General features: G+C 41.9%; 1 protein-coding gene across 1 annotated transcript; it reads right to left on the bottom strand.

Annotated features, from left to right (window-relative positions):
* Positions 1–1635: 1635 nt before the first annotated feature.
* Positions 1636–23429, bottom strand: LOC143606101 (R-linalool synthase QH5, chloroplastic-like). Its single transcript, XM_077081984.1, has 7 exons — positions 23236–23429; positions 22901–23171; positions 22444–22816; positions 22155–22373; positions 21941–22079; positions 2966–3214; positions 1636–1935 (listed from the first exon to the last, which is right to left on the bottom strand). Exons 2-7 carry the CDS (start codon positions 23118–23120, stop codon positions 1636–1638), a joined length of 1500 nt encoding a protein of 499 aa, XP_076938099.1. The 5' UTR covers positions 23121–23171; positions 23236–23429.
* Positions 23430–24336: the final 907 nt, after the last annotated feature.

Raw genomic sequence — 24336 nt, forward strand, 5'->3', positions numbered from 1 at the left:
GTAACACATCGGATAATCTAAGTAATTAAGTTATAAATAACGTAATACATAACGTATATAGTATATTGTATTATTTATATATGCTTGTATCATTATTACAAAATGATTTTTCCCAAAAAAAAATGATGCACGTGCAAAAATATACTCAAGAACATTCCGTCTATTGAAAATTTATTCTCAGTATCATGTATGTATAATTTAAAGAAATTTGGTTATGAACCAATTTCAGAGAATATTTCTTATACAATAATAGTTTTGAGCTACACCATGAAATTTTTTTTGATAAGTTTGAGAGGCGTCTTGACTTTGCCAATTGACAAAAAAATAAAAAATAAAAAATAGCAGGTTAACCCGTTTAATTTTGTGATTGTTTTGCTTCACTTGAGCATAATTTTGTACGACATGCTTCACATACAACATTTCGATCACTATTCAACAAAAAGTCAATACTGACACAAATGTTTCTAATTTGATAAAAATTAGAAGTATTGATATTTGATAGGCCTGGAGATGTCATGTCAGATGTGATTGTCATTTTTTCTTAAATTTTAATAGTCATATGAAAAATAATCAATATGCAAAATCCTGAATCTTTTGACTATTTTCAAAAATGTCATTAAAAATAAATTCGAAACTCAATTATATTTAAAATTCTAACTTTCATTTGTTTTACATTTCAAGTCAAAGCTCTGACCCGTAACAAGTTTGACAATAAATCTATTTGCATTTTCAAAATTTTAAAAATATTCAGATTACACATTTTTTACGCGTAAAAATTTGAGCTAAATGTAATTAGTTTGTACCAAACGATTTATTTATCAACTTTTAACCCGTAACAATCAAATTTAAGTTTCACAAAAAACCCGAAACAATCCGTGATAAAAAACCCAAGAAACTAAATGTGATAAACTTTGTTATATTTGAAAGTGATTGGTATATACTATCATTACAATTTAACACATACATGTATAGTTTACTAAATTAATCAAAAAAAAAATAGATAGATTTAAATCATATATTTATAATTTATAAATTTATATGGCAATGTATAAAAAAACCAATAGATAAATGGATTTATTTTTAAAAAATGGATCAACTTTTAAGCGTGTATTTATAATCTAATGATTAAAAAAATTATTTTGTAAACTGAAAGCATATTAGTGTTTTTTTTATTTACAATCTTCAACAATATACATAGTATAATATGTTAATAATAACATTTAAAATTATATTCTTTTCAATATTTAATAAACATTGTTTGTTGTTGATTTTTGGATTTCACCAAATATGTTGTGAAATATATTCCAACAATGTATATTAGTATAATATGTAAATATTTATTTGTATAAAAGTGTATAGATATAATATAAATAGGGTTCAAAGAAAAGTGAATAATTTAATTAAATATAATATAAATGGAGTGTAAAAGGAAAATGAATAATCATTGATATAGTTTTGGAGGGAAAAAACTTATGGGAGTTAACCATAAACTGACACGTGTTTACAATTTTTTTACTTTATTTGAATATGTAGATGTAGATTACTAACCCTTCGAGAACCTAAATTCATAAAACCGAGAATTATTGATATTATGAAGTTTTAGCTTTTAGCGAAAAATACATATTAATTTGATAACTATATGATCCCTTGGATAGGATTAAACAACAATGAGGATACATGAGATTTAGTCACATTTGGACGGCCATTTCCGTCTCCTTTACCATACATTAGTTGTGCAATCCTACCAATGTCCATTGCATAGTCGACTGACTCCTGTAGAAGTTGAGATTTGGCATTTGCTCGTTCTTTGTTAAGTTTCTTCCATGTTTCCATGATTATGTTTTTGATATGCCTTCTAGCTTCATCTTCAGTATCACCACTTTCATGCATGTAACACTGGATCGACTTTGAGATATCCCCTCTTTCCATTTCGTCCTTGTAAACACGAAGATGAAGAATTACTGGTTTTTATGTGAACACTATAATATAACTACAGGGTTATTTATACTATATATAATGTATGGGAGAATGACAAATTAAGACATTTGGTTTTAAAGGATTTACAAATTAATACTTTCAAGCATAAAATGCACACGCTTCATTTAATATATTTACAACTTTTTACATTATGAAATAATAGTTACAGTTTTGCTAGCTCATCTTTAACCATTTAGAGGGGAAGGGGCACTAGTGTGGGTAAGGTTCATGGGTAGTTTACCACATGGTAAACTCACCTATAACTATATGGGTAGTTTGCCAAATTACAATTTGTGACAAAGATTTACCAGGTGGTTATATGATTGTTGGAGACTTTTGAAGAAATTAAAAACACCCATTAATAATCAATTTATTACATATATTACAAACAAAGTTTTATGGTACTTATGGGTAGGTGTTTCCAGTTATTCAGTTATTTCTGGTGGGTACTTGATGATAGAAATGAAATAACGATGTATGATTGGCCGGTGAATGGGTATTACCCATGAGTGCTCCTTCCCCTCTTATTACTATTTATTTTACATTTAAACCAACTTCCTCCCACGATTTTTAAACCGACATAACTTTTTCGTACGTTAATAGTTTTTAAAAAATGTTGCACCATAAAACGAACATTTTATTCTCTTTAATTTGAGGATGATATTGTTGGAGTTTTTTTCAATTAAAAAAATTAATATGTTATGTATGGGTGTTCAATGCCGGTTTTGATGGTTTAAGCCAAACATGCGAGCCAAACTGTTAGTAATGATTATTTATCATCGAAAATAAAAACTAAACCGTTGAAAATTAAAACCAAACGTTAAAGAAAACCCCAACCGTGAACCTAACCGATGATCGATTTAAATAGTTGTAAGGTTTCAAACCGAACCATGAACTCCCATAACTTTTACGTGATTACCAAGGTTTATGTTCAAACACCCGCTGCATCGCGCATGCATTTGTCTAGTATGTTAATAATAAGTCATACCGAGGATGTTGCTAGGTCATCAGCAAGGCGGACGATTAGCGATGTATGTTTAACTATGTTCTTAGATTCTTCAAACCATTGTTGGATCTCTTGGTTTGAAGCAATTGAAGTTGAAAACTTCATGTACATGAGTGTTAGAGGGCTTCCTATTGTTATACAAGCATTATTCAAGTACTCTTCGAGTGTTGGTGTATATCCACTATGGTACCACCTTGCTTCTAGAAGGTATGTGTTGCGTAAATCTGCCCACTGCAATATTTCAATCCAACCCAAAATTAGAAAATAAACTAGACAATCTGTATTATTATATTATCAATGTAATCATTAGATATATATATATAATTAGGATCACGTGAGAATTATTTTGAAATTGGGAACTTTGAGAATTATTTTAAATCATAAAAAACACTTTTTTTAACAAAAAAATAAAAAAAAAATTATAAAACAAAAAAAAACTCGAAAATAAGAAAAGTAAAAAAACGAAAAATTTTATTTTTCATCCTGGTTTTATAAAAAAAATAAAAATTTGAAAAAAAATACTGGTTTAACAAAATTATACACATATGTATAATACTTATTTTTTAAATTTTATACATGTTTTTTTATACACATATGTACAATTTAAGGTATATGATAATATACATATGTGTACATTACGTAAATAGAGATTAAATGAAATTATACACATGTGTATAATACGAAGTTTTTTTTTTAATTTTTTTTATGAAACTGGAATGAAATATAAGAATTTTGTTTTTTTTACTTTTTTAAAATTTTTGTTATTTTTTGTTTTATGATTTTTTTAAATATTTTTTAGAGATTTTTTAGTGTTCCAAAATGGTTCTCAAAGTTTTCAAATTTTCAAATGGTTCTCTTATGATTCTTACCCTATATATATATATATATATATATATATATATATATAGGGTTAATGTAAAAAACAATATTTTTGTGAGAAGAATAAGAATAGATGTAGGCCCTTGGATCTATGATCTAGTAGTTGAGATTGATAGTTTCTAAATAATTGTATAGTTTCATATTTACATTGTATAGTGTCATATCTAGGTGGTTTGTTTTATTTTAAAGCTCTTCTCACACTTCTCACAAAACACTTGTTTTTATTTGAACCCTTTTCTATATATATATATGTATATATATATATATATATATGTATATATATAGGGGGTAGTGTTGTGGTAAGCGTGTTTGACTCTAATCAAATTTGGAATGGGTATACTTGACGATATGAATAATTTGCAAAATAAACGTATTTGTTCGGTAGCATATTATTAGTAAACTGTGCTTTACGTGGTCTTAGTAGTGTGTTTCGTCGAGGCCGTTAGTCGTTCATAAAAGGTTTCATGGTCACAAAATAAAAGCCAATATAGTCACATAATAAAAATGGATTAATTGTTTACCGCTTTCTTTAGGTATGAAGAGGCAGGTCCCAGCAGAGCCCAGTTGGACCCGCAAGACTCACCTTGAAGAGGACGTCTGCGCAAAGACCAACTGGTTCCGCAGGACCCACCATGCTCAGAGAGATGAAGACCTTACGCGCAGTACGCAAGCTGTTCCCGAAGGAAAAGCCTCCCAATGGTGAAGTACCCCGCCTGTTCCCGCAGCTGCGGATACAAGCCATCAGGGAAGGCTACCCGCACTAATAGCAAGGCTACACGCACAAGGCACTAACTCTCAATAATTCAGTAGTCACCTGAAGAAGGAATGAGCAAGGCGGGGGCCCAAATGAGCCAGTCCGTACGCTTCTGGAGGATCTTTTGTACTATACTTGCCAAGGTATGGACAAAATAGACAAGGTCTGACCAAAGCAGCCCATGAACCAATCACAGGGTGACAGCTCACTGACAACAGTACGACGAGCAGCACGCTCTAGTACTTAATGTCACTATCAGCCGCTGCCTACTTACCAACCCTCATCGTGGCACGTACATAGCCTGCAGTTGGTGGAAAAGGAATAGTACACAGCCGGCCATGTCACTATCAGCCGCTGCCTACCCACCAACCACCAGCATGGCACGTGCGTAGCCCACAGTTGGTAGAAAAGGAATATTATACAGCTGGCTGTACCTGCTTGGAAACCTACCTTCGGCTATAAATATTCCAACACCTTGGATCGGTATGAGGACATCTTATCATATACTATCTCATACTCACATATCTGCTCTAGCTATTTCTCTTAATATACACTTATATTCAGAGCAATCTAGTCTGATTCTCACGCCGGAGGGTGGTCACAAGGAGGAACCCCCCCTTCTCAGTGACGAGCTCACGGTGTCTGTTTTGCAGGTCATCAGAAGTACAACCATCTTTGCCAGACCTAACCCTCGTGGGAACATCTATTTAACCCCCAGATTATCCGTAATCTGCCGGGGTCACTTAGTGTTTCTTCATTGGCGCCATCCGTGCATAGAAGCTAGAACTAATTCTTCTTCACTTTTTTTCAAAACCTCTGGAAAGATGGTTAAGGTTACTCCGGTGCCAAGGCCAGGGAGTGAGCAAGAAACTCCGGTAACCACAACCCCAGCTACTGGGGGGAACACCGGCGAATACACAATTCTTACGAACACTACCCTGGTTACCCAAGCCAGGGCAAGTGCAGTAAACAATCCTTCACTGGGATTCACCGATACCAGTTGGAAAGGCAACAGACGAGGCTCCCCCGCCAAACACTTGATCAAGTTAAAGCGTGGGCGGAAGCACGTCAGAAGGAATTCCAAGCTGAGTTGGATGAACGCTTACGTTCACTCCAACAGGCTGACGAATTCGGAAGCACTCGACAACAGCTCAACATGAGCAATGAGTGTGAATACTTGGACGATGATTGGGAGGAGTCCGACAGTGACGTAAACCCTCGTCATAGGGCGAAAGGGAAGCGTAAGGAAACGGACTTCCAACCAAGAAGGAATTTTGGAGAAACCTTCAAACCAAGGAACGCGGGGGGAAACCCACGTGACTTCTCCAAAACCTTTAGACCAACTGTTGCAAATGCGGGAACGTCCAAGTTTGCAAGGGACATTGCGGAAGCAATCGCCCCGAAGAGTGCCAAACAGATGTCCAACATCGGCACTTATGATGGTATATCCGACCCAGACGATCACTTGAACAGATTCATAGCGGGGGCAACCGTCAGCAACTGGACGGAACCCACGTGGTGTTATATGTTCCAGATGACGCTGGTTGGAGCGGCCAGGGCGTGGTTTGATCATTTACCGGTCCACCACATCTATGATTGGGCGGATTTCCAACTCAAGTTCAGCCAGCACTTCAGTCAACAGAGGAAATATACTGAAGAGCAGTGGACGATCCTCAACTGCGTTAGAGAGGAGGATGAATCTTTACTAGACTTCATCACTCGCTTCAACTCGAAGAAGCTGAGTCTGGGCACCATATGCGAAGATCTTATTCGCGCCGCTTTCATCCAGGGCGCCGAATACCCAGAGCTTATCCGCACGTTGACGGGTAAAGACGGCATGCCATCCACATGGGATGCCATCTTGACAGCAGCTAAACGTTTCGCGGAAACGAAAAAGCAACTGGGTAGAGATCTTCCCCAGAGCACAAACCTCTACACGCAGAGGACTAGAGAAAACAAGTCCGGACCGCCCGGCACAACAAAAAGAGGAAGCTAGGTATTTGGCAGTCAAGGGTAAACTTTGACACCTCATCCAGCTCTCGCCCTCTGGTAGGCGGAAGGGATAACACGCACCCATCAAGCCGAAAACCCCGGTGGACGCCACTCACCAAAAGCGTCACGGAGATATTTGCCACCGAAAAACTCCCATGGCCAAAAGCGCCAATGATCCGGCAACGACATAACGCGGATCAGAGCAAATCCTGTGACTTCCACGGGACAAAGGGTCACACCACTGAGGAGTGTACATCCTTGAAGGATATTGTTGAAACATTCGTCAAGGATGGAAGACTTACACACCTTGTGGCATCAATCAAGAATGGAGGGAGGAATGATAACCGATACAAAGGCAACGGACGAAAGCCCGTTAACATCAGCATCCACATGGTTCATAGTAACGTCCGAGGAAGAAAAAGACGAACGACAGAACCATGCGCTTGGAAGGAAGCTGAGGTGCGCTTCCCGCGAGTGCCAGGAGGACCCAGCAAAGAAGGCCCTATCGTCATCAAAAGCCAGCTGGGGCACTACATCACTTCCCGCACTCTTGCTGACAACGGCGCCTCGTCAACGGTTATGTACAGGCAGTTCTTCGACAAGCTAGACGACGAAGACAAGGAACGCCTCGATGGAAGGGTTCGACGGCAGCACAAACACCCCCCCTGGGTATCCTATCTTTCCCCGTCATTCTCACAGACGGGAAACACTTCCGCACAGAAGACGTGGACTTTGTCGTAATGAGGAAGCCACACCACACGTACGACATTCTCTTCGGGAGAGACGAGATGGCAAGATTCAATGCCGTGGTATCTTCAGTCCTTGGCATGATGGGATGGCCAACAGCTGAGGGTGTAGCGATGATCACCGGTATTCCCCAGGTATGCATCGCATCTGTCTCATCTGAACCCAAACCAAAGATGGCTAAACCAACCATCACCGAACCAGAAGAATGGGCCTTCAATGGCAAATACACTGACCAGGCTGTTACCATTGGCCCAACAATCACTGACCTACGCGCACCTTACTCAAACGCTTACTACAGAAAAACGCTGACATCTTCGCGTGGACACCAGCTGACATGACTGGTGTACCTCGAAGTAAGGCAGAGCATAAGCTCAAGTGTGACCCGGCTTTTACGCCAGTCGTACAAAAGCGCAGAGTAATGGGAGCGGAACAAGCTAACGTGTGTAGAACCCAAGTCAAGGAACTCCTTGACGCGGGCATCGTACGCGTTAGCAGATATCAAACATGGGTTGCAAATCCCGTCATGGTACCGAAATCTAACAAACAATGGCGCATGTGCATAGATTTCAAAGACTTAGACAAAGCATGCCCCAAAGATTGTTATCCGTTACCCGAAATTGACCTTAAGGTAGATTCGTTAGCACCGGTTCACCTTAAATGCTTCCTTGATGCGTATAAGGGGTACCATCAAATCCACATGGCCGTTGACGATCAGGACAAAACTGCATTTCGGACGCCCGATGGCACATTTTGTTGTCAAATGATGCCATTCGGACTTAAGAATGCCGGGTCCACATACCAACGCCTGATGGACAAAGAGTTTCATGCCCAAATTGGGAGGAACTTGGAAGTCTACATGGATGACTTGGTCATCAAAAGCCCTGAGTCAGAAGCGATGTTGAAAGACATCGAAGAAACTTTCAACACACTCAGAAAGATAAACATGAAGCTCAATCCGAGCAAGTGTTCCTTTGGGATAGAAGAAGGGAAGTTCTTAGGAGTCATTGTTACTAAAGATGGCTTCAGAGCGAACCCTGAAAAGGTCGAAGCCATTATCAAAATGGAATCACCTACTACCATCAAGCAAGCTCAGACACTGAATGGACGACTAGTCGTACTTAACCGCTTTTTGGCAAACCATGCGGATAGGTCGTTCCCATTCGTGTCAACATTGAGAAACTGTTTAAAGAAAACGCACTTCCGCTGGACACCTGAAGCGGAAGCAGCTTTTCAGGAAATTCGGTCACGCTTGATCGAACTCCCAACGCTCACAGCACCAGAAGCGGGGGAGGAATTAATCCTATACCTTTCCGCCACAGATAGAGCAACCGGAGCAGTCCTGCTAGTAGAGCGGAAAGGCATCCAGATGCCAATCTACTATGTTAGCCGTGTCCTAACAGACGTGGAAACCCGGTACTCTACCCTGGAAAAATTAGTCTTAGCACTTGTACAGGCTTCACGCAGGCTAAGACGATATTTCCAAGGTCACCCAATCACCATTCTCACCAACTTCAAACTTGCAAACGTTCTAGGCAAACCCGAGTTGTCGGGACGCCTAGCCAAATGGGCAATTGAGTTGGGGGAATACGCGATAAACTACAAGCCAAGACCAGCCATAAAAGGCCAGGTCTTGGCCGACTTTATTGCAGAAGTCCCCGCTTCGCGGGAGAAAGAGTGCCAGGAGGAGGCTCAACCCTCTCCAGCACAAGACATCGATGATGTCTGGCGACTCTACACTGATGGAGCAACCAACAACGAGGGTTCAGGCGCAGGGTTGAAACTAACCAACCCAGCAGGCCAAGAATACACTTACGCTATTCGACTGGATTTTCCAAGTACGAATAACGAAGCGGAGTATGAAGCATTCTTGGCCGGGCTGAGAATTGCGCGTAAGATGGGAGTGAAAAACTTGGAAGCCCACGTGGATTCCATGTTAATAGCCAACCAAATAAACGGGACGTACACGGCCGTGAACGACACAATGGCCCTATACCTCGCACAAGCAAAAACCCTTATGCGTGATTTTAACGATTGTAAAGTCATACACGTCTGTAACATCCCGAAATTTCCAAAATAATATTAATTGTATTACTTAATAATAGAGGGAAAGTTTACTCGGGTTATCGGGAAATAAATAAATAGAGTAGGAGTTGGAATGGGTCGGGCTAGTGTTGGGTAATGAATATGGGTTATGGACTTGGGTTATGAAAGAAGGAAGGAGAGTCCATGGGCTTAAGCCCATGATCCCTAAATATAAATACCATTAATCACCATTTAATCCTTATTCTCACATATTCCATACACCACCAAAACACACACAACACCATCTTATAACCCGAACCAAGATCCGAAGGCGAAAACCCGAGCTTGTTAGTGCTGGAACGTCGTGACTGACCAAAACAACATCAAGGCAAAACCGGGTTCGTAGTTCGACTCGTTTAAGGTACGTTTATAGTTAGAAATCGTTCGTATAGGTTCGGTTTGATTTGGGAAATCATAGATCTGTGTTAATTTGTTATAAACGAACCTAAAACAGCAAATATTACTGGAATTGATTAGCATTTGATAGGTTAATTGTTAACCTAAAAGAACCCGTAACCTATATGCCTAAATCGCACCCCTTAAACATCGATGTTAGGCCGATTTGATGGTTGGGGTTTGTAGGCGCTGGTCAGACGATTACGTGGATACCTAAATCGAGTTATTTGGTTAAGAAACGAAGATGATTAAGGACGAACAGTAGCTGCAGCCGACAACTTCACCTGCAAGCTAAGTTCGCCTGATGAACTTCGCCTGCAAGCTAAGTTCGCCTGATGACAACTTCGCCTAAAAAGCTAAGTTCGCCTGATGACAACTTCGCCTAAAAGCTAAGTTAGCCTGATGACAACTTCGCCTAAAAGCTAAGTTCGCCTGATGACAACTTCGCCTAAAAGCTAAGTTCGCCTAAGGGTTAACTTCGCCTAAAGCTAAGTTCGCCTAAGGGTTAACTTCGCCTAAAGCTAAGTTCGCCTAAGGTTCAACTTCGCCTAAAGCTAAGTTCGCCTAAGGTTTAACTTCGCCTAAAGCTAAGTTCGCCTAAGGTTTAACTCCGCCTAAAGCCGAGTTCGATTAGAAAATAAATTATAAACGATAAGTAAAAGTAAGCTAATACTAGGCCACCAGATTAGATCAGGCGAGTATTGATACGTGTAACTTATACAGTCAGCCGAGCTCAGTTAAAGAAGGGATTTTCAACTATCGGAGGAATAAGCAGAGTTCAGGTGAGTTTCTAGCCCCATTTATGTGTTATTTTTTCGGGGCTGTGTGCATACTCGACGTGTTTGTTAATACGCTTATCCTAAGAGATAAGTGTATGCCTTATGTGAATGATGTGATATGTATGAATGATTGCTTGATGGTATGTGAACGATCTTCGGATATTGCACGTACTGTCAGGTTGTAACGCTAAGCATAAGGTAAGTATGATATGTATGTTTATGTGTATGAATGTGATAAAGTTAATAAAAGAATGAAAGGATGGTTGTATGGTTACGAAGAGGGTACCGGGCCCTAATAATACTCGAGGTATGATGTATGGTTGTATGGTAACGAAGAGGGAATCGAACCCTACTAATATTCGAGAACTAGGGAACCGAACCCTACTAATATTCGAGGAAAGAGGGACCAGACCCTTATAATATCTGTGATGTTAGGGACCAGACCCTTATAATATCTGTGATGTTAGGGACCAGACCCTTATAATATATGTGATGTTAGGGACCAGACCCTTATAATATCTGTGATGTTAGCGACCAGACCCTTATAATATCTGTGATGTTAGCGACCAGACCCTTATAATATCTGTGAGGTTATAGGGCGAAAGGCTCTTTAAAACGTATGATTATGTATGTAAAGAAAGTATGAATGAAAGTATGAATGAAAGTATGAATGAAAGAATATAAGTTTATGTGTATTGTATAGTGTATGATTAACTAGAACTCACTCAGCGTAGCTGACTTTTAGTATGCACGCAGGTGAGTAGGATGAGGCGGCTCGCTTGAGGAGACACGTGGCACTGAATAAGAGGCTGGCATCGGAAGACTCAAGATGTTTAAGTTTAATGTTTCGTTTATTTTGAAAGGCAAAATGATGTTTTAAGACAAGACGTGTTTTGATATGAAATGTTTTAAGAAAGTTTTTATATTCCGCGAAAGTTTTAATGAACTCTGATATTTAGAACTGCGTTTATGAGTAAATCCAACACGTAAGTAGGGCTACCGGTATCGGGGCCTTACAACGTCAAGCGTAGCGAAAACAAATCTGCGGATGCGTTAAGCAAGCTTGCATCATTAGCCTTCACCCACTTGGGAAAGGACATCCACATTGAACTCCTTGAAGCACCATTAGTCCCGCACAAGGAAATCTGTGTCATCCAAACCGGCACAGAAACGTGGATGACACCAATAATAAATTACCTTGCGGCGGGTATACTGCCAGAGTCAAAAACACAAGCAAGAAAAATACGCTGTAAAGCACTGAACTATCAACTCATCGATGACATCCTTTACAGACGTAACTTTCTTGGCCCACTCCTAAGATGCGTGGACAACCAAGATGCTGGCTACCTCCTAAGGGAAGTGCACGAGGGCATCTGTGGAGTACACGCAGGTCCACGTGCTGTTGTAGCTAAGCTAAACAATGCGGGATACTTTTGGCCGGGGATGCATACGGATGCGCTGGCATACATCAGAAAGTGTAGGTCTTGCCAACTCTACGCACCCAACACGCATCGCCCGAAGAATGAACTTGTTCCAGTCACCTCTTCATGGCCATTTCAGAAGTGGGCCATCGATGTGACAGGTCCATTTCCCACAGCAGCAGGGAACGTTCAGTTTCTAGTGGTAGCCATCGACTACTTCACCAAGAGGATAGAAGCAAAACCCTTAGCCCAAACAACCGCAAAACATATCAAAAAATTTATTTGGGAATTTATTATTTGTCGTTTTGGACTTCCACAGAATTTGGTGAGCGATAATGGCACCAACTTTGCTGACAAGAAGCTACAAAAGTGGCTGGAAGAACTTCAAATCACCCACACCTTTACCTCAGTGGCGCACCCGCAGGGTAATGGTGAGGTGGAAAGAGCAAATAAGATCATCGTCGACGGCATAAAGAAAAGACTCTTGGAACACAGATCCGGCTGGGTGGACGAAGTTCCACACGTCCTTTGGGCAAACAGAACGCTGAAAAAGGCCAGTAGGGGAGAAACCCCGTTCAGCTTCACTTATGGTACTGAAGCCATGGTCCCGGTCGAAATTGGTTTACCCTCACCAAGGGTCTTGATTCAGCCAGAAGACAATGATGCGGAAAGACGGTTAGACCTTATGCTAACCGAAGAACGCAGAGACTTAGCCGCAACGCGTGAAGAGAACTACAAGCGACAAATGCAAAAGTACTACAACACGCGGGTAAAAATCTGCAACTTCAATGTCGGAGACTACATACTGCGTAACAACGAGGCTTCGAACCAAGAACGCCCAGGAAAGCTGGCCCCGGTCTGGGAAGGGCCATACATTATCAAAGAAGTTTTGGGAAAGGGCACATACCGGCTCGAAAGGCTCGATGGCACCCCCATCCCAAGAACATGGAATGGAGCTCAATTACGCAAATGTTACATGTAGATCAATTCCAAACTTGTAAAGAAAAGGCCTAGAGCCACTTCTAATGGAAATGATTCTCCTTTATCACATTGTGTTGATAGCCTTACCTTTATACTTATGAACTTTCCACACTGATATGCCGGTATTCACCGCATAAATAAGTGTGAAAAGAAGTAAGTCGTTGCGTGTGGAAGGCGGCAAAACCCGCATAAACACAAAAAACGGCAAAAATTTCTAAGAAAAAGATGAGGAAAACCTTCACGCAGGTCAGTTATAGGTGAAGTTTGGTCATCCCACTAAATGAAAGTGACGGTCCTACCTGCACAATCATGATAGAGGATACTGAACATCAACCTATTGACAACCACGCGTCGAAAGGTTAACTTATTTAAAACACTTAGAAAATTTCTACGGAAAAGATGAGGAAAACCTTCACGCAGGTCAGATATAGGTAAAATTTAGCCACCCTACTAAGTGAAAGTGACGGTCGTACCCGCACAATCAAGAAAGAGGAAGCAAAACTTTAACCTATTATTTGCCACGTTGAGAAGTTAACTTATCCAAAGTAATCAAGAAATTGCTAAGTTAAACCAAAATATGCGTGAAACAAAACATATAAGGTTTACAAGGCAAGGCATTAACAAATAATATATATTCCATCAAAATTCAAATATTACAAGAATTGCTGGGCACATAGCCGCATGCAAAAATATAAATCTATTCTAACAGTGGGAAGGGATCTAAAGGTTCAAACTTCAGGACCACTCCCTCCAAACCCACTTGAACCCGCACCATCAGTTGGCTGTGGCGGTTCAAGGAAAGACTTGAGAATAGTTAGCCCATCATCAGCAGCAGCAATTTTGTTCACCTTCTCCATCACCGGATGCGGGAAGGCAGCATACTGGTTCACTGCTTGGTCGTAAGCAGCTTCAGTGTCCAAGTCATAAAGAGGGAAGTTGGAAGGCGGGATGCCCTTCTCAACAAACCCCAGACCAAGCAGAAAACCAGCCTTTTCCCCATCATCATGGGAAGCGTTGAGGGCTGCGCTCATGGCATCGTCATAGGATGTGTTTGTGAAGACCCGATGCACAACCTACAAAAAAAAATATATGTATCAAACTTTTCTAAGTATAAAGAAAAGCGTAAAGATATTATGAAGCTACGCATACCTGCGACAACGCTTCTCGTAAAAGCCATTCCTTGGTGATCAGAGCTTCCTGGAGGGCAGCTTGAGCTTGGTCACGGGCGCGTTCGGCTTCATTTTTGTTAAGGTTGGCAATCAACACTTCCTTAGCAGCAGCCTCTTCAACGCCCTTCAGCTTACGCTCAGTGTGGTCAAGTATACCCCTCTGGTCCAAGATCTCTTGGAGCTTTTTGGCATCTTCTAAAACCAAAGCATCATGAGCCTGCTGAAGCCTCTCTAGTTTGGCTTTAAACTCCTCAATCTCAGCGCGCAAAGGCTCAGCAATGGCTTCAGCTCTGGTGGCCCTCTCGGTCGCGTTCCGCGCAGTTTCCTTAGCCAACCTAAGTTGTTCGTTAACAGCTTGGGTAGCCTTGGAACGGGCCTCGAGCCGGGCCTGAACTTCAACTTCGAGGGCCTTGAAGGCCTTTTCCTTCTCCGCAGCAATGGCGGCAAGTTTCCTGTTCTCCTCCCGGATAGCCCGCGCCTGAGCCACTTCCTGGCTACGTGCCGCCTTTAACTTGTCGTTTTCACGACAAAGCAACTCGACGCGCGGCTGCATCCGGGCAAGGAGAATCCGAAGCTCATTCGTCAGCCTACCCTCCTGGTAGCTAGACATGGCTTCCCCCAACGCACCACTTGGGGCTGCGTGACGCGCCCACTCGACGCAGTCCACAGCTGTTCGAAGGGTTGTTCCCCGGCGGATGTTCCACCGTGGAACATACACCTCATTGGAATCCGAAACTGTAAAAACTAAAAACAGTTAGGAAAAGATGATAAAAAAAAAATAATAATAAGCCAAAATAACCCTACGCACCTGTAGGGTCGACAACAGGCCGGTAGCCGCCAAACCCATCACCCGAACCTAAGGGATATCCATCCAAGAGGTCAGAGAGATGGGAAGGAGGCAAAGATTGGCTAGAAACCCCAACCCTGAACGCACCTGAGGGACCGGCCGTAGTCGCCGGCGCTGGAGGAGGCATTGTAGAGGCCCCTGCGGTAGAAACCAACGGAGGTGAACTTACTGGAGGTGAACTCACAACCGTGGCCGTAGCTGCGGAAGAACCCGCAGGATAAACCACCGCCGGCTCAGTGAAGGATTCCGTGAAGATGGCACTGACAGCCGGCGGGGATGATGTTACAGTTGGAACAGTTGCCTCAACGGGATGAGCAACTGAATCAATGCTGCAAACAGGCGCAGCCGCCTGGGTCATCGCCTCGGGTAGGTTGACCAAACCTACCGTCATGGGTCCAGAGACGCTCCTTCCCGCTCCACTCGGGAATGCGGTTGCATCCACGCCTGCACGAAGACGATATATAAGTATGATGGCGGAAAGATATGCAGTTAAGCTGAATATAATTTATACTTACGAGTTTTCTTGAGCTTGAAGGTTCTGACAGGCGGGGACGAACCCGATGGAGCCGGCCTCTTCATGCCGGTCATCGTCGTCGTACTGGGCTGCCCGGAGGTGACAGCTGTCTCAACCTCCGGAACAGTGGTCTCACCACCCCCAGGGTTCCCCGCCGCCTCCTCGCTTTCAGTCTCGGAGTCAGACTGATTTCCTAGGTCGACGGCGGAGGTAACCTTCGCCTTGCCCTTCGCGCCAGTAGCCTTTTTCTTCCTCACGAAGAAAGGACCATCTGCGGATTCCTCATCAGAAGATGACAAAATTAGAGGAATTCCAGCAGAGGTTTGAGCATTGAGAGGGCGAGGGTTAAAGAGTCCTTTACCTGGCCGCGTGGCTCTCAGAATCTCGTGGCCCGGCGGGTAGACCTCCACAAACCAATCCGCCGTTTGCTCCAGGATGGGCAACTCGTTCTCGTCAAGATCACGAGTACCCAACCGAGCGGGACCACCGCTCCCCCGCGGCTGCAGAAGAGACTGCAAGTTTTTTCCCTCTGAAAATAAAAAGAAAGAAATGGTTAGAACAGAAACCCTAAATTAGCAAATAATTTGAAGCATACTGTAAGGGATAGAGTTCAAACCGTATTCGAGGACGATGGGAATCTGTGGCGCCTCTGTCCCAGCGTCTTTCCACACCCGGCTCATACCGAGCATCACCATCCCAGACTCCGCAAAGCGGTAAACCGGAGTCTGGATCTAGGAGATCTTGGTGAACCATTCCGCCTCTTGGTAATTGGAGGCGTGAAGGCTATGGAGCGCCCTCCCGTTCTTGAACGTTATCGCAATGGGGACGACGCGAGCGGAGATCTAGAAAAACTCCCGCTTCCAAGACCGAAAACTGCGCTCGGTAGCGCAGATCTTCAAACCCTTTATCCGAGTGACCAAGGTATACCAGCCCTGGATGCACCTCCAGGAGTAGAAGGTCATCAGGCGGTCGACGCGGGGCTCAACGCCCAGAATATGGCATACCCATTCAAAGTGGCGAACCTTAGCGATCGCCATCGGGTGCACCTCCGTCAAATGTACACCGTGTCTCTCCAGAACACGGTATACGAACTTCGTTAATGGGAATATGAGATTCCCATATATGAAGAATGAGGCATAAACCCCTATCTTGCCCTTGGGGGCATCGTACACCGTCTGGTGAGGCTCAGGAAACTCAGGCTCGAAAGGCTCGAGCATGAAGTTCTTGATGATGTACTGGTACAGGTCGACGGTAAGAGCACACTGGCACTCCCCAGCAGTACTCTTATCGTCCTTATCAGACGCGGACATTGGGTTCTCGGTGTACACCTCAGACTCCTCGGCAGTAGCCTCAGGATCATGAATGGAAGACATGTTTTGGATGTAAAGAAGAACGATTTCAGGAGAATGCTCGACGGAAAAGTTAGAGTATTCGCCGGAAATCGATTAGAAGAAGAGTGAAGTGAAGGTGTGGATTAACATGCACCCTCTCCCCCTTTATATACTCATCGCAATGAATGCGATGAATTTAATGCGGAGGAGAGAGAAAGCGCAGGTGCAATGAAACTATGACACGTGGAAAGAGCAAGCTGGCAACAGCTGTTGAAAGGACGCGTGCCGTAAAACTCGCGCCCGAAAACTCGCGCCCACGCGCCTGAAAAAGCGTCTGGAATGACCATATACCGTCACGTCACCATAACTTCCTGCACGTCCTGAAACTGTCAGAAGAAACCGTCAGACGACGCTAACGTCCCTTCAACAGTTTGGACTGTTCTTATCCTTTCACCAACTCTTCGAATTTCAAAGATTCAAAAAGATTCAAAAATAAGAGGGAATATACCCCCTTACCTTGGTAACCAAGAAACCGTAAGACAAGTGCGGGTACAGTGTCAAGGCAAAACCGTTCACATACTTAGCACCTGCAGGGAATTGAAGCCAAGAATATCTTGGAAGTCAAGTAACTATAAGACGAGTGCGGGTACAGTGTCAAAGCGAAACCCTTCACATACTTAGCACTTGCAGGGAATTAAAACCAAGAAGGATCTTCTGGGCCATGCTTGTGGAAAGGGAAATAACATCCCCGCATAGCAGGAACGTTGAGAACTAGATTGTTTGAAGCTCCAAGATGGAATTGGTTATTTAACATAATTGATCACTATGTCAAACTACCAAAACCTCGTGGAGAATCTACACAAGTGAAACTCAAAGCTCCTGACTTACGAGGAAGTTACACACCTACCCGCATCATACCCAAAGATCAAGCAGAAAAGTCGGGAATTTCTGCACGTGACATTAGGGAAACCGCGGGAAGAATCCCCACGGACAACCTTAAAACTAAAAACCCTTTTCAAAACCCCTTGCTTAAGTCCAAAAGTTCACCTCACTTATTAACAATTCATGAGAAGAACATTGGACTGGGGGGACTTGAAGAGGTAGGTTCTAGCAGAGCCCAGTTGAACCCGCAAGACTCACCTTGAAGAGGGACGTCTGCGCAAAGACCAACTGGTTCCGCAGGACCCACCATGCTCAGAGAGATGAAGACCTTACGCGCAGTACGCAAGCTGTTCCCGCAGGAAAAGCCTCCCAATGGTGAAGTACCCCGCCTGTTCCCGCAGCTGCGGATACAAGCCTTCAGGGAAGGCTACCCGCACTAATAGCAAGGCTACACGCACAAGGCACTAACTCTCAATAATTCAGTAGTCACCTGAAGAAGGAATGAGCAAGGCGGGGGCCCAAATGAGCCAGTCCGTACGCTTCTGGAGGATCTTTTGTACTATACCTGCCAAGATATGGACAAAATAGACAAGGTCTGACCAAAGCAGCCCATGAACCAATCACAGGGTGACAGCTCACTGACAACAGTACGACGAGCAGCACGCTCTAGTACTTAATGTCACTATCAGCCGCTGCCTACTTACCAACCCTCATCGTGGCACGTACATAGCCTGCAGTTGGTGGAAAAGGAATAGTACACAGCCGGCCATGTCACTATCAGCCTCTGCCTACCCACCAACCACCAGCATGGCATGTGCATTGTAACATCCCGAAATTTCCAAGTAATATTAATTATATTACTTAATATTAGAGAGAAAGTTTACTCGGGTTATCAGGAAATAAATAACAGATTAGGAGTTGGTATGAATCGGGCTAGTGTTGGGTAATGGATGCGGGTTGTGGACTTGGATTATTTGAGATGGGTTAAATGAGAATGGGATTTCAGGGATATAAATACCCCCAAAACCCCAAAATATCTTCATTCTCACCCTACACCCTAAAACTCCTAACACACACATTCTAACCGATCAAGATTCGGAGCCGAGACCCGAGATTTTGTTGATAGATCTGAGTTGGTAAGGTAAGAACAAATCCAACAAAGCTAATATTACTGAAAATGGTTAGGATTGGATGGGTTAACCGGACCCGAAACCCAAACTGCCCAAATCGGACCCCTAAAACGTCGATTTTAGGCCGATTTGATGGTTGGGATTTGTAGGCGCCGATCATACGATTCCGTGGGTACCAAAATCGAGTTATTTGGCTAAGAAACGAAGGATTTATGGGCAAGCAGATCTGCAGCGCGATAACTTCGCCTGCAAGATTAAGTTCGCCTGATGAACTTCGCCTTCAAGCGTAACTTCGCCTTCAAGCATAACTTCGCCTAAGGATAACTTCGCCTACGGCCAAGTTCGCCTAAGGTTTAACTTCGCCTGAAGCCAAGTTCGCCTAAGGTTTAACTTCGCCTGAAGCCAAGTTCGCCTAAGGTTTAACTTCGCCTGAAGCCAAGTTCGCCTAAGGTTTAACTTCGCCTGAAGCCAAGTTCGCCTAAGGTTTAACTTCGCCTGAAGCCAAGTTCGCCTAAGGTTTAACTTCGCCTAAAGTGAAGTTCGTTTAGAAAATAAATTAAAATCCTAATGGAAAATGTGTTAAGGCAGCTATTGGAAATAAAAATTTTCCAAGCTGACCTGGCAGCTCGACCCCAGCCAGGGGCTCTGCCCCTTGGACCCTGCTAGGGGCTGCCGCCCCTAGACCCCGCTGCCAGGGGCGCTGCCCCCGGACCCCCGTTCGTGGTGGGTCATATAAAGATAGAAATACATTATGAGAAGTGATAGTTAATTGATACGTGTAACTTGTTCAGTCAACCGAGCTCAGTTAAGGAAGGGATTTACAGCTACCAGAGGAAGAAGCAAAGTCTAGGTGAGTTCTAGCCCCTTTTATGTGTTATGTTTTCGGGGCTGTGTGCATACTACGATGTGTTTAGAATTATACACTTAACTTAAATGGTAAGTGTATATTAGATATATGTTGCGAATGAATGTGAAATGTATGAATGATTGCTTGATGGTACATGAACGATCTTCGGATATTGCACGTACTGTCAGGTTGCAGCGCTAAGAATAAGGTAAGTATGTTATGTATGTTTATGTGTATGAACATGATAGAGATAATAGAAGAAAGAAATGATAACGTCTGGTTGTATGGTTACGAAGAGGGTTCCGAGCCCTAGTAATACTCGAGGAATGTAGGGCGTAATGCTCTTTATAACGTAAGATATGAAAGTAAGTTAATACAAAAGAAAGTAAGAAAGTATGAACGAAAGGATATAGATTTTATGTGTATGCCTTATATGGATAATGTGAAATAGATGAATGATTGCTTGCCGGTACGTGAACGATCTTCGGATATTGCACGTATCGTCAAGGGAAGTGACTAGCTCCTTACATGGATATATATAGAGTTCCTTACATGGATAGTATAATGTTCCTTTTATGGAAAGCATAGTGTTCCTTTTATGGAAAGCATAGTGTTCCTTCTATGGAAAGTATAGGGTTCCTTCTATGGAAAGTATAGGGTGTTAGAGGTAGCAGGAGTCTAGTAAGGGTGTTAGTGGCATAGCGTGAGTGCGTGATAGGGAAAGCCTATACGTGCCTTCGTTATTAAGTGGCTTAGCGTGAGTGCGTGATAGGGAAAGCCTATACGTGCCTTCGTTATTAAGTGGCGTAGCGTGAGTGCGTGATAGGGAAAGCCTATACGTGCCTTCGTTATTAAGTGGCATAGCGTGAGTGCGTGATAGGGAAAGCCTATACGTGCCTTCGTTATTAAGTGGCATAGCGTGAGTGCGTGATAGGGAAAGCCTATACGTGCCTTCGTTATTAAGTGGCATAGCGTTAGTGCGTGATAGGGAAAGCCTATACGTGCCTTCGTTATTAAGTGGCATAGCGTGAGTGCGTGATAGGGAAAGCCTATACGTGCCTTCGTTATTAAGTGGCATAGCGTGAGTGCGTGATAGGGAAAGCCTATACGTGCCTTCGTTATTAAGTGGCATAGCGTGAGTGCGTGATAGGGAAAGCCTATACGTGCCTTCGTTATTAAGTGGCATAGCGTGAGTGCGTGATAGGGAAAGCCTATACGTGCCTTTGTAATTAAGTGGCTAAGCTGTAGGGGTAATTAAGTGGTTAAACAGTGGCATGTTAGACAGTGGACTATGTGTCTTCGGATACGTATATATTTCGTATGAAGTGGTTGTATGATAAGTTGCTTGATTAACTAGAACTCACTCAGCGTAGCTGATTTTTAGTATGCACGCAGGTGAGCTGATTATAGAGTTAGCATGAGGATGACACACGGCATGGATTGAACGGCTGGCATCTGAAGAAAGAAGTAAAGATGTTTTAAATATAAAGTTTTGTGTTATGGTATCAAAGAAAAGATTTAATGTTTTGTAACAAATGATTGATGTTTTATATTCCGCGAAAAGTTTTAATAAACTCTGATTTGAAGAACTGTGTTTATGAGTAAATCCGACACGAAAGTAGGGCCACCGGGTTCGGGGCCTTACATGCATAGCCCACAGTTGGTAGAAAAGGAATATTATACAGCTGGCTGTACCTGCTTGGAAACCTACCTTCGGCTATAAATACTCCAACACCTTGGAACGGTATGAGGACATCTTATCATATACTATCTCATACTCACATATCTGCTCTAGCTATTTCTCTTAATATACACTTATATTCAGAGCAATCTAGTCTGATTCTCACGCCGGAGGGTGGTCACAAGGAGGAACCCCCCCTTCTCAGTGACGAGCTCACGGTGTCTGTTTTGCAGGTCATCAGAAGTACAACCATCTTTGCCAGACCTAACCCTCGTGGGAAACATCTACTTAACCCCCAGATTATCCGTAATCTGCCGGGGTCACTTAGTGTTTCTTCAGTATACTTGACGATATGAATAATTTGCAAAATAAACGTATTTGTTCGGTAGCATATTATTAGTAAACTGTGCTTTACGTGGTCTTAGTAGTGTGTTTCGTCAAGGCCGTTAGTCATTCATAAAAGGTTTCATGGTCACAAAATAAAAGCCAATATAGTCACATAATAAAGATGGATTAATTGTATACTGCTTTCTTTAGGTATTGAAGGACAACGATGTTTGTGTTTATAAACGTTTGATACGCTATCTCGTTTGTCGTGTTGTACAGTCCAAGGAAGCACATCTTCATATAATCGGGGAGTTCCTCGACCGCATTGATATCCCATCTAAATGTCAGAAACCTTTTAGTTCTCATGAAATCTTTGTTTGAGAAGTAAATAGTACTTTTAATTAGTATTTACCTGTTTATAACATTTGTAAACAATTCAAGTTCATCTAATGTACCATACACATCATAGACATCATCAATAGAAGTTATCATGGCATTAACCTTTGTTATCTCCCTCCTTCCATAACTAAACTCGGGTACGTAGCTATAGCCGACGGACCACAAAAAACACTCAACCAGCCGGTCACGAGCAAAGGTTAACTTCTTATCCCATTTTGTATTTCTCCACCATCTATTCATCATTAGATCGAATTATTCGTTATTAAATAGTTTTGGCACATAAGATGAAAGAGAAATGATACCTTGACGCGTGTTTTAGATCTTCTATATGAACAACTTGGACCATATCAAAATCCAATTTTGCAAGTTCGATCAATGTCGGATTCATGTCACTTCTTTTTTCATATGCTTCGATGAACCATCTCGCTTCTACTCGTGGTACCCTCCAATGTAGTGGACTCTCCAAAGCATGACTTACTAATAGTGCTATACTTCTGTTTATCTCGTCTAGTTTTTCGTTCAAATATTTGGTTGTCAAGTCTCTTGCTTCATCCAATACGTGCTCATCCTCGAATGAATGGAAAGACGCCTCGTATAAGTTCAAAATGCCGACCATATCCTCGTATCGCCATGGGTCAAGGTTTTTAATCTTGTCCTTAAAGTTGCCAAATATGTCTAAATACATAGAAAAAATAAATACTTAAAAACATCTATTTGAAGACTACTAACTTAAAATGATTTATTAATAAATTGTATAACCTTGCGGGACCGGATAACCATGTTGTCTTAGCAGTCGAAAACCAAGAGACTGAAGGTTCAAGTCCATTGTACTCCATTTGTCGTGTGTTTTGCAGTAAATCATCTCCAAGACATCACGTATCTCCTCCTTAAAATGATACGCGATCCCAAGCCTTTGCAGATCATCAACTAGCTCGAGGCTACTTAAAAGATTTTCCGCCTTACTAGTTTTTCGTATCATCGTCTTAACTACTTTTTTTAAAGACTCGGCTATAGCCGCAAAATCATTTTCCTGATTATTTTATTCAACATTAGCTTGTAAAAATATAAAAACAAGCCATAAATGGTGATCTTACCGAGTATTTGGTGGAGAGTGATTGAATATGATCATACGACCATAGCGACGACTCATAATTTGCAGTCTGTCAGGTAACAAGGGGTTCAACGACACTTGAGTTGGTTTGTGACGAGTTTATCGACTTGCAAATGTTGCGACCTTTGCGTGGCACATGGTAATCTTTGCTAAACAGAAGTGAAGAGGGAACAAAGCACATTGTGTTGGGTTTTAACAAGATTATCAAAGTGATAAAATTCTTATTTTACCAAAAACGCAGCGGATATAAGTTTTAAATCTTGTTAGTTTTAGTGTATAGAACCAATTCAATACATGCAAAACCCAAACCCGGATCCAAATACGAATTACACACTATCAAACACATGCATGTCACTATAAGTTCTTGCATGTTAAACTACCTTTCAAGTAACCAAAGAAGTGTGAAAAGGATGATGATTGAAAGGCAAGAACTTGAATATGGAAGCTCCTCAAGCTAGTATACCCCAAGCTTCAACAACACACCTTCTTAGCTAGGATTTAAACACTTGATTAACACCTTCTTCCTTGCCCTTAGTTTGGCCGAAATCAAGAGAAAGAAAGGAAGAGAGAATTGATGTTTACTTGCATGTATGTTGTGTGTGTTATATGAAAAATGAAAGAGAAAAGTTTGGTTTTATTCAAAGCCATCTTTCTCTCCACAAATCAAACCCTTTGCATGTCTCTACTCAATAATAAAAAAATAATATATTTGAAAGAGTTATTATCTTTTTCTTTTATAAAACTTTAAACATATATATATATATATATATATATATATATATATATATATATATCCATACATATATACTTTTATAAGTTTATAACTTATAACTTATAAAACCTATTATATGTTAAGAGTCATGCTTGGTTATTATTATTCACATATTGTTATTTAACCAACTTAAATAACACTATGTAATGTTCTTTCATAAAACATAAATCATCCATATGATTTGTTTATTACACAAGTACATTTTATTTAGAAACCCCTTTCCAAATAACCCAAGTGTTAATATTCATTTGTTATGATCACATCATATATGAACGAATATTATCGGTGTTTGTCTAGCTTGTTATTGGGTAT

This window comes from Bidens hawaiensis, unplaced genomic scaffold (genome assembly GCF_021521415.1).
Source record: "Bidens hawaiensis isolate Kalapana, Puna unplaced genomic scaffold, B.hawaiensis_p1.1 tig00002123_1, whole genome shotgun sequence".
Classification (NCBI taxonomy): Eukaryota; Viridiplantae; Streptophyta; class Magnoliopsida; order Asterales; family Asteraceae; genus Bidens; species Bidens hawaiensis.

What these genes read in the sequence shown, in the direction of transcription:
- LOC143606101 (XM_077081984.1), bottom strand. Translation starts at nt 23,120, where the DNA reads ATGATACGAAAAACTAGTAAGGCGGAAAATCTTTTAAGTAGCCTCGAG. An exon ending in TGGTTATCCGGTCCCGCAAG is followed by an intron (nt 22,817 to 22,900) that starts GTTATACAATTT and finishes CTATGTATTTAG; the next exon opens with ACATATTTGGCAACTTTAAG. An exon ending in TTCAATACCTAAAGAAAGCA is followed by an intron (nt 3,215 to 21,940) that starts GTATACAATTAA and finishes GAAATATTGCAG; the next exon opens with TGGGCAGATTTACGCAACAC.